The sequence below is a fragment of the Aegilops tauschii genome, chromosome 1 (genome assembly GCF_002575655.3).
Source record: "Aegilops tauschii subsp. strangulata cultivar AL8/78 chromosome 1, Aet v6.0, whole genome shotgun sequence".
Classification (NCBI taxonomy): domain Eukaryota; kingdom Viridiplantae; phylum Streptophyta; class Magnoliopsida; order Poales; family Poaceae; genus Aegilops; species Aegilops tauschii.
The window spans coordinates 473,507,337-473,518,245 of record NC_053035.3 but is presented as its reverse complement, the minus strand read 5'-3'; the positions used below and the strand labels follow the sequence as shown (position 1 = coordinate 473,518,245).

Below are 10,909 nucleotides of genomic sequence, written 5' to 3'. Positions count from 1 at the left end.
GTATTGGCAGATGCTCAGCTTAGTGCATAGTGTGATGGCTCTCACCACTTTTATATGAGAAGTTCAGGCTATGAATAATGCTAAGTTCAGTTACAAAGGTATAGGAAGATATAACTTGTGTGCTAATAGACATTTTTTTCTTTTATGTCAGCAAGACGAGAGACGCATGAAGAAGCTTAGATGTTCCCAGCAGCAAGTACACAATCCAAAGCATGTAGGCGTTGCACCACCCCCTCAATACCAACAGCATTACCAACCTGCTCCATACCAAAAATGGATGACACCCGAAACACACGGAGACTTCCAAGATGCTGGGTCACAGCCCTATCCGCACAAGTTTGCGCCTCCACCTAATTGGGTGACGCTGGAAATCCCCCGCGGATTCTTTGTATCCACCAGCAGACTCCCAAACACGCCGATGGAGGAGGGGGTTAGCTCAAGTCCTGCGTGTAACTCTGGAGGTTATCCTGGTGTGCCTCATCAATGCCAAAGCGAAGCAACTAAACCAGATCCCAGGACAAATCCAACAGCAACACACACACGGAGGAGAGTGCTCTGCACACTACCACCGTTGGATCCTGCTGCTGCTGCTACAAGTCAGAATTGTACGGGGCATAAGGTAGATGGATTGCTTCACAAAACAAAAGAGCAAACCAAGACCAGGATCGCAATACCTCCACAACCACCTCAAGCAAAAAGGACACAAACAAGAGAGAGGCCATCTTCAGCCCTCCTTCCTCCTCGTGATCCACTTCTGCATCCTGCTATGATTACTCCGCCATGCCCCATCACAGAGGGACAGCAGCCGACACCGGCGGAGTTGCGATCATACACGCACGTAAGTGAAACAAAAAATATTTATATACGCACCTTGTATTATCTGCAAATTTTCTGCTCCCTCCAGGATATCAAGTTCATAAACTGCATTTTAACGTGTTGTTTGGATTATTTTTTTCTTTTTCTGCAGACACCGGATCTACTGGATTATCTAATACCAAGACTAAAGATGCGATTCAAAGATGTAGAGAAAGCAAGGGAATTCTATAACAGATACGCCAGACACGCTGGTTTTGGAATCAGGAAGACGGGGGGAAATGACAACCACAAGTATTTTGTTTGCGCCTTCCAAGGGATACACACATCTTCTGTTTCAGAGGCCAGCAGGAAGCGAAACAAAACATCGCAGAGGACGGCCTGCAATGCAAGAATGAGGGTGAAGGTGCAGGAGGATGACACATGCGTGGCAGTGGACATTGAGTACAATCATAATCACAAACTCATGCAAACTGATGACATGCTGGTATTTTTGCACTCACACAAGAATTATGACCCCACTATTTTGGAGTACGTAAAGCTCCTGCAGTACCATGATGTCAAGCGCACAACAATCATGTCCATGCTATCTGAAAATGAAGATGGAAGCTACTTCCTAAGCATGACCGGACGAAACCTACTAAACCAATAAGTATTCAAACACCCACATACTGCAATGTAAAATAGCATCCTAGCTCACAACCCTTTGCTAGCAAAAAATAACAAATGCATGTTTGCATGTGATTTGCAGGAAAGCCATGAATGCAAGGAAAGATGATTTGGATGATGTATTGAAACTTGTTTCATTCTTCAAAGACATGAAGGCAATAAATGATGAGTTTTTCTATGACATCCAAGTGGACAAGGACAAGTCAATTAAAAACATTTCCTGGTCCAATGCAAGCTGCCGAGGAGCCTATCAAGACTTTGGCGATTGCATAAGATTCGACACAACTTACAAGACCAACAGATTTCATATGCCTCTGGGAGTGTTTGTTTGAACAAACCATCACTTGCAGTCAACGATATTTGTTGTTGCCCTGATAAGAGACGAAGATGCAAAGTCATTCAAGTGGCTGTTCGATACATTTGTATGGTGCATGAACAACAAGCACCCAACTTGCATTCTAACAGGTGAGTTCAAAAAAACTCTTCAAGTTTCATCATCTTTTTAGTCTATGGGTCTGTGTTGGGTACATTGGTTTTGTCTGAAAAAAATGTAAACAATGCAGTTCAACCACTGTTAGCACAGAAGTCCAACTAGCAGTACAAGAAAGCAAAATTATCTATCACATGTTTAGAAAAAAATTAGTTATGAATGTGAAGTTCAAATACATGAATCATAGAAGTTCAAGGACAAAGCTGTAAGATAAATATATGTAGCATGTTCAGAAAAATATAGTTATTTATGTGAAGTTCAAGCACTGCTACCACAGAAGTTCAACAACAATGCTTTAAGAAAAATTTTGAGTGTGACACTACTAGTTTGTCCTACTACTAACTGTGAAGTTCAAGCACTGGTACCACAGAAGTTCAACAACACTGCTGTAAAGAAAAAATACATCTGACATTCTTAGATACCATACTGCTAGATGTGAAGTTCAAGTACTTGTACAACATAAGTTCACCATCAGTACAAAAAAGAATCAAGTTTCATTTTTTAATTCATGCAGACCAATGCCCATCGATGGCGAAAGCTATACCACAATCATTTCCAAACACCGTCCACAGGCTATGCCGTTGGCACATCATGAAGAAGTACAGGGAATACCTCGCGTTGCTGTACAAAAAGTATAAAACATTCAAAGAGGAGTTCACAGCTATATTAAACTGGCCGCTGATGCCAACGGAGTTTGAAGATGCCTGGGCTGAACTCGTGCACAAGTACAACCTGGAGAACGACCAGATGATGATGCAGCTCTGGAGTGATAGGAAGATGTGGATTTCAGCATATTACAAGAACATTTTCTGTGCTAGAATGACTTCCACACAACGAAGCGAGAGCATGAACCACGTGCTAAAGAAAGGGTTTGTCAAGGGGACCTAGAACCTACACAAGTTTGCTAGGTGGGTCAATGCTTGCATACAAACTCGGATGCAGAAGGAGAACGAGCAAACAATGACCAGCATGGTATGATGACAAGTACAAAACACCCCCATCATGTTCTGTTTACCTTCAACATGTGCACTTTGAATTTAAAAAATGAAACCCATGACTCTGCTTCGACTAATATCTCACTTTTTGACATTTGCAGACCAATCCTGTGACAAAAACAACTTACGGCTACGAGGAAGACATGTCTATCAAGTACACGAGAGCCGTGTACACCGAGATGAGGAATAGGATGAGAAAGGCCACACTATTTCGCGCAAAGCGTACAGCAGAGCCCACTAAGTACCTTGTGTACTACCACAACAAGCTTGGCCATGATGATGAAGAAAGATTTTCCTGGTCAAAGCATGAATTCCAGGTTGTAGCTGACCCAGAGAATGAAATTTACGAGTGTGAATGCAAGCTCTGGACACACACAGGTGAGCGAAAAAACAAACTCATTAAATAGCTAGACTAGTAGTATCATATCAAAATTTATGAAACTCATTGCTGGCTCACAAACTATGTATTCTGCATTCATCACAAAATGCAGGCCTGTTCTGCCTTCACATCATGAACATAGTGGACTACCTCAAGCCTGACAAATTTCCAAACAAGTATATCCTCAAACAGTACACAAAGACTGCAAAATCACAACCAACCTTTGATACAAGGGACTACAACACAACCGCATCGGATGGCAGCTCAAGGCTATCGAAGCAAGACATCTTGCTGCAGCTGAATTTGATGGTTAACAAGAAAGCGATGAGATGTGACCAGCAATATGACAGAGCCTACTGTGTTCTCAAGAGGCTCGTGGAAGAGCTTGATGCAATACATTCAGCAAATCAAGCGGATGCTGATGAAAGGATGGCTGAAGAGGATGCTGAAATTGAAGATGACCTTCATTATTATGCAGCTGAAATGCTCAACGCCGCCACTGAAGCCAACCAATGCAAGCAGGGTGATGGCCAATCAATGGAGCAGCGACAGCAAGAGACGATGAAACTGCCGCTGTATTCTAAAACAAAGGGTAGGAAGAAAATTACTGCAGCAAAGAAAAGTGACAAGAGAGCTCAAATAAAGACACCACCTGCAGGAAGAGTCGTCGTGCTCGATGAGAACGGAGTGCCACTTGGACACAGGAAATGTAGTGTGTGCAACCAGGTTGCAGGACACAACAAGCTGACCTGTCCAACACTCTTGGAAAGAAATAATGCCGAGGAGGTCAAGCAACCCAAATCTCAATAATAGCAGCCCAAAGTTATGGAACAAAAGAAGGGACCGCACCCAAAGAAAGCAGGCAGCAGACTTTGTAGCATATGCAAGGAGTATGAACCACATAATGCAAGAACATGCCCGAAGCGCGCAAATGATGAAAAGACAAGCAAAAAGACAGAGAAGAAACATAAAGCAAAACCGAGAGCCATCAACAAGAAAGTGGTGGAAGATGAAGAGGAAGACGAAGATGAAGACACCGTCGAAGAAGAGGAAGACGAAGAGGAAGAGGAAGACGACGATGAAGAGGAAGAGGACGATGAAGAGGAAGAGGGCGATGAAGAGGAAGAGGTACATGTCAAGCAAAAACCTCTACCACCAAAGCCTAGGAGGAGCGCAAGGCTGATGAACAGTTAGAATAGGTCACTTAACACAATGCAAACTTATGTCATGTCAATGTGCAGAATATTATGTCATCCCCTGGTAATATACACTATGAAGTTCAAGTAATATTACTGCAGAAGTCCTGGTATGTTATGAGAGGAAGTGATGTGCTAGTGATGTATTGCATGGTGCAAGCAGTAATAAATTGAAAAATATACAGTGTGAAGTTCAAGAATATTACTGCAGAAGTCCTGGTATGTTATGAGAGGAAGTGATGTGCTGGTGATGTATTGCATGAAAGTGCAAGCAGTAATAAATTGAAAAACATACACTGTGAAGTTCAAGTAATATTACTGCAGAAGTCCTGGTATGTTACGAGAGGAAGTGATGTGCTGGTGATGTATTGCATGAAAGTGCAAGCAAGAACAAAAATGAAAAATATACATTGTGAAGTTCAAGTAAGCTTACTGCAGAAGTCCTGGTATATTATGAGAGGAAGTGCTGTGCTGGTCATGTATTCCATGCAGAGTGCAAGCAAGAACAAAAATGAAAAACATACATTGTGAAGTTCAAGTAAGATTACCGTGGAAGTTATGGTATATTATGGCAGGAGGTGCTCGTGTTGTATTCCATAAAAGAGCAACCAGCAAATAATCATACAGTTTTGAAGTTCAGGTCAGCTTACAGAAGCAGTTCTGGTATATAAAATCGATGTAGGAAAAAATATGCTTAAAAATAAAGTTTCACCGCATAAACTAAGGTTAGCAAGCCTAAGACAACGCGTTCAAATGTGAAGTTCTGCTTGGATACGTGCAAAAGTTCATGTACAATGCCGACAAAAGATAAAGAAACGTCAACAATATTTCTGCACAAAGTTACAGCTGAAATACATTCGCACTTGAAAAAACACAAAAAAACAAATATAGATTCTATGCAAAAGCATACATATTGGTTGGGTTGAAAATTACCAATACATTACACAACACAGAATATCCTCTCCATCTGAAACCAGCAGCCCAACCACATCTCAAAGCAGAAGTTCAAGTCTACGATCATATGTTGGGGCCCAAAAATAAACAACACAAAAAATCAAGCAGTTCAACCATAACCGAGGGAGAAGTTCAGGTACATCTGTTGGGGCAAAAACATTCAACACATGGATACTGAAAACGACGCAGTACATTGAAATTCACAAAGACAAATCATTCTTCACACCAAATACATTTGTCAACAATATCATAAGTAATAGTGCTACACCTATAGATACACAAATCGCTAAAACATTCTTACAACCAAATCTTTACGGAATTGTTCCACTCATTATCAAACCTAAAAATCTGTACGAAATCAAATCTACAATGAAACTAATGCTTCGAATTCACGGGCCAAATGTGACGCCCGGATAATTAGGCTACAGTAATCCCACGTTAATGACGCCACGTCACCACGGTTACTGTTGATAATCTTGCGTTAGTTCGAAACCGGTTCGAATTCAAGTTCAAAATAAAGGCAAGCAAAAAAAAATTCAAATGTCAAAACAAAAATGTTCAAGTTGAAGCAAATAAATCCTGATTAACATTGGTGAGGAAACCACCTTATTAAAAAGTATTTAAGGTCATCAAAATAATTAAAACAACAGCAAAACTTTTAATTGAGTACCTTTTTCAATTAATAAAATATTAAACTATTTTATTTAGTTGTCCAAAATTAGGTGGCAGTGGTTTATTTAACATACTAAATTTAGGTGCTAATTATATGTTTTAATAGAGTTAAAATAAAATGAAAATTAAAAGAAACAGAAAAGAAAGAAAAACAAAAGATAAAAAAATAGCAGAAGAAGCAAACCCCCGCCACTGGGCTCCGGCCCAGCAGGCCACCGGCCCAACTGGGCCACCACCCGCCAGGCCGGCCCAGCCGCACCCCACACCCTCCCCCTTATCCACCCCACCGGGGGAAAACCCTAACCTACTCGATCCCCACCCCCCCCCCCCCGCACGAACCCCTCTCCCCTCGTTCCCCACCACTCCCCTCCGACCGGATCTGGGCGAACGCCCGATCCCGCACCCCCGACTACGCCGCCGCCCTCCCGCCCCCGCTCGATCTGGACGCCGCCGAGTGCTGCTCAACGCCGTCCGCCTCGCCATCGCCGGCGCCACCTCACCGACGCTGCCGTCGCTCCGTCGCCTCCCCGACACCGAGTCGGCGCCCCATCCGCAACCGCCCCGACCGCCTCTTCACCGGACTGCCTCCTCCACGTCACCGTCGTCCCCGTCAACCACCCCGAGCCCCACTGCCCATCCCCTACGGCCGCCGTGAGCACCTCCCGCTCCTCCTCTCCCCTCTGCTCCCGTCGCCGGATCTGACCGTCGCCGTCTGCGTACGCCCGTGCTCACCCCGCCCCCGTGTCTCGCTCACCGCGACCTTCCCCGTGCGCCCCGTCTCCGCTCGCCGCACCCAGGGCATGCCTTGGCTGCGCCCGCGGCTGCCCGTGGCCATGCTCCTGCCGCCTCCCGTTCCCGCCACCACACTGGCCCCCTCGCCGAGGACACCTCGTCGCCGGACCTCGCCGACAGAGTCCCGCCGGCACCCCCACCGAACCCGGCCGCGGCCGCTCCCGGCGACCGCCCTGCTCCATCGCCTGCCCTGGCCGAGGCCCACCCGCTACGCGGGCGTGCCCAGCCAAGGCCACGGCCTTGCCCTCGATGGGCGCCTGCAACCGCGCCCGAGACCCGTGCCCGTTCGCCCGCTAGGGCTCCCGTGAGCCACTGACCTTGGGCCCCACGCCCCCCTGGAACGTTTTAATAAAAAAATGATGATTAAAAAAATTAAATTAATAAAAATAAATAATAAAGATAATTAATTAACTTAATTAACCCTGTTAATATTAACTAATTAAGATTAATTAACCTAATTAACTACTGTTAATTAGCTAACAGCCCCTGACAGGTGGGACCCACCTGTCAGGTTGACCAGGTCAACGGTCAACGTTGACTGCTGACGTCATGCTGATGCATTAATTAAATTTCGAATTAAATTAATTTATTAAATTCTAAAAATGATTTAAATGTTTAAAATTTAATATAAAATAAACCGTAGCTCGGATGGAAAAACTTTGTACATGAAAGTTGCTCAGAACGACGAGACGAATCCGAATAAGTAGTCCGTTTGTCAGCCACACGTTCCTAGGATAGCGAACATGGAACTTTCCCCCTTCGGTCCGTCTGTCCGAAAACGCGAAACATCGGGAATACTTTCCTGGATGTTCCCCCCTTCGCCGGTACCACCTACTGCCGCGTTAGGGCACACCTAGCACCGCTCATTGTCATGTCACGCATCGTCATGCTTATGTTTGCTCCGTATTTACTGTTTCTTCCCGCTCTTCTTCTCCGGTAGACCCCGAGACCGGCGCTGATGCCGCTGAGTACGACTACGTCACCGACGACCCTTCTTCCTGTACAACAGAGCTTCCAGGCAAGCCCCCCTTGATCACCAGATATCGCCTATTCTTCTCTATACCGCTTGCATTAGAGTAGTGTAGCATGTTACTGATTTCGGTTAATCCTATTCTGTTGCATAGCATGTCATTGTTGCTACAGTTGTTACCCTTACCTGCTATCCTACTGCTTAGTATAGGATGCTAGTGTTCCATCAGTGGCCCTACACTCTTGTCCGTCTGCCATGCTATACTACTGGGCCGTGATCACTTCGGGAGGTGATCACGGGTATATACTATATACTTTATATACATGACACTTGTGGTGACTAAAGTCGGGTCGGCTCGTTGAGTACCCGCAAGTGATTCTGATGAGGTGGCTGAAAGGACAGGTGGCTCCATCCCGGTAGAGGTGGGCCTGGGTTCCTGACGGCCCCCGACTGTTACTTTATGGCGGAGCGACAGGGCAGGTTGAGACCACCTAGGAGAGAGGTGGGCCTGGCCCTGGTCGGCGTTCGCGGATACTCAACACGCTTAACGAGATCTTGGTATTTGATCTGAGTCTGGCCATTTGGTCTATACGCACTAACCAACTACGCGGGAACAGTTATGGGCACTCGACGTCGTGGTATCAGCCAAAGCTCTTTTTGACGTCAGCGACGGAGCGGCGCGCGCCGGATTGGACTGGAACGCCTACTAGGCTAGGTCTGCTTCCGGCCGCCCTCGCAACGTGCAGGTGTGCAATGGGCGATGGGCCCAGACCCCTGCGCGCATAGGATTTAGACCGGTGTGCTGACCTCTCTGTTGAGCCTAGGTGGGGCGGCGACGTGTTGATCTTCCGAGGCCGGGCATGACCCAGAAAAGTGTGTCAGGCCAAATGGGATCGAGCGTGTTGGGTTATGTGGTGCACCCCTGCAGGGAAGTTTATCTATTCGAATAGTCGTGTCCCTCGGTAAAAGGATGACCCGGAGTTGTACCTTGACCTTATGACAACTAGAACCGGATATTTAATAAAACACACCCTTCCAAGTGCCAGATATAACCCGGTGATCGCTCTCTAACAGGGCGACGAGGAGGGGATCGCCGGGTAGGATTATGCTATGCGATGCTACTTGGTGAACTTACCATCTACTCTCTTCCACATGCTGCAAGATGGAGGTGGCCAGAAGCGTAGTCTTCGACAAGATTAGCTATCCCCCTCTTATTCTGGCATTCTGCAGTTCAGTCCACCGATATGACCGTTTTCACATATACCCATGCATATGTAGTGTAGCTCCTTGCTTGCGAGTACTTTGGATGAGTACTCACGGTTGCTTTTCTCCCTCTTTTCCCCTTTCTATACGTGGTTGTCGCAACCAGATGCTGGAGTCCAGGAGCTGGAGATCCCGAGGATGATTCTACATGGAGTTCGGCTTCGAGGAGTAGTTAGGAGGTCGCAGGCAGGAGGCCTTGCCTTTTCGATCGTTACTACTTTTGTGCTAGCCTTCTTAAGGCAAACTTGTTTAACTTATGTCTGTACTCAGATATTGTTGCTTCCGCTGACTCGTCTATGATCGAGCACTTGTATTCGAGCCCTCTGGCTTGTATTATGATGCTTGTATGACTTATTTATGTTTTAGAGTTGTGTTGTGATATCTTCCCGTGAGTCCCTGATCTTGATCGTACACATTTGCGTGCATGATTAGTGTACGGTCAAATCGGGGGCGTCACACCAAAGGACTGGATCTCTTTTGGGAGCTCTGAACGCATGAGATTCTTCTCGCTAAAAATCAGAGTGTGCATGAACTCAGCCTTCCAGTCATCTGCAGCAGCCTGCAAACAAAGAAAATGAAACAATGGTTTAGTAACGGATATCTAAAACCACAGCAGGAGCGTCTCAGCAAAAACACACAAGAAAAATTAAAGGATGATGAGACAAGAACAAAGACAGAACATACTTCCACATCACCAAAATCTTCAACAATCTCATCGCCATCATATGAACAGCAGAACTTCACGGCAAAGAAACCACAATCATTATTCTTCTGCTTTGGAACATCGATAAAGGTTGGCCTCTTTGTAATAGTCACCCAGTTAGGCTGCTTGCTCGCTTTGTACGCAGCCTTGCCGTACACCTCCTCGAGCAACCCAACAAATCTCTTGATCTGCCAGAAATAACAAATTTGGATGAAGTCAAAAACATGTTAACCAAAATAGTTAAGTTCAGGTACATAAAAAAGCGACACTTGCATAAGATCCACCTAAACAAATAGCAGAAGTTCAACTTCCAAATGATTCTCAGTTCAAGCAGTATTACCAAAACAGAGACAGCAACATATTTTGTCAACACAAGGTATAATAAACTTCATGTCAAACAAGAGAATGTGAAAGGAGGTTCAGACTAAGAAACACTCACGATATTTTGACAGTCCCCGAGGAAACTCGTTCGCAACGTTTGCATATTAGCGTAAGGAAGTGAATCAAGGATGTCAATGCTCCCACGATATCTATTCACCACGTACACACTATAGTGCGCCATTGTGCCAATTAGCTTGAATAGAATCAAGAAAACCTGCTAAGAATGAAAGGACCGGTGAACACAAACTATAAAAGCATATGTACTGAAGAACCGGCATGAACAAAAACTTCTTGACAAACTCAGCAAAAGGATGCACATGAAATTAAAAAAAAGCAAGAGTTATGAAAACCTAACCAGCTTTGCGTTAAGAAGGTCTTCTTCCTTGCGAACAAACATTGGGAGGAGACCAGCAGATTTTTTTGCATCAAACTTTGGAACTGTTGCAGCGTAGAAATCATACTCCAGGCAGTACTGTGCATTCCCAAAAACACAATTAAAACACCTCCCAAATGCCACTACAACAAAACTAAGGCAAAAAAAAGGAGATAGGGGTGCAAAGAACTAAAACCTGTATGAAGTAGGGACTAAGTACAACCCTGTCAGCACTAGTGAATATCTCAGAGGTCTCCGG

The 10,909-nt window shown here is 45.1% G+C and overlaps 1 protein-coding gene across 1 annotated transcript; it reads left to right on the top strand.

Moving 5' to 3' along the window:
• The first annotated feature begins 2,500 nt into the window (after window positions 1-2,500).
• LOC141039141 (protein FAR1-RELATED SEQUENCE 5-like) lies at window positions 2,501-2,860 on the top strand. Its single transcript, XM_073506453.1, has one exon. The coding sequence runs from the start codon at window positions 2,501-2,503 to the stop codon at window positions 2,858-2,860; it is 360 nt and encodes a 119-aa protein (XP_073362554.1).
• The last annotated feature ends 8,049 nt before the right edge of the window (window positions 2,861-10,909 follow it).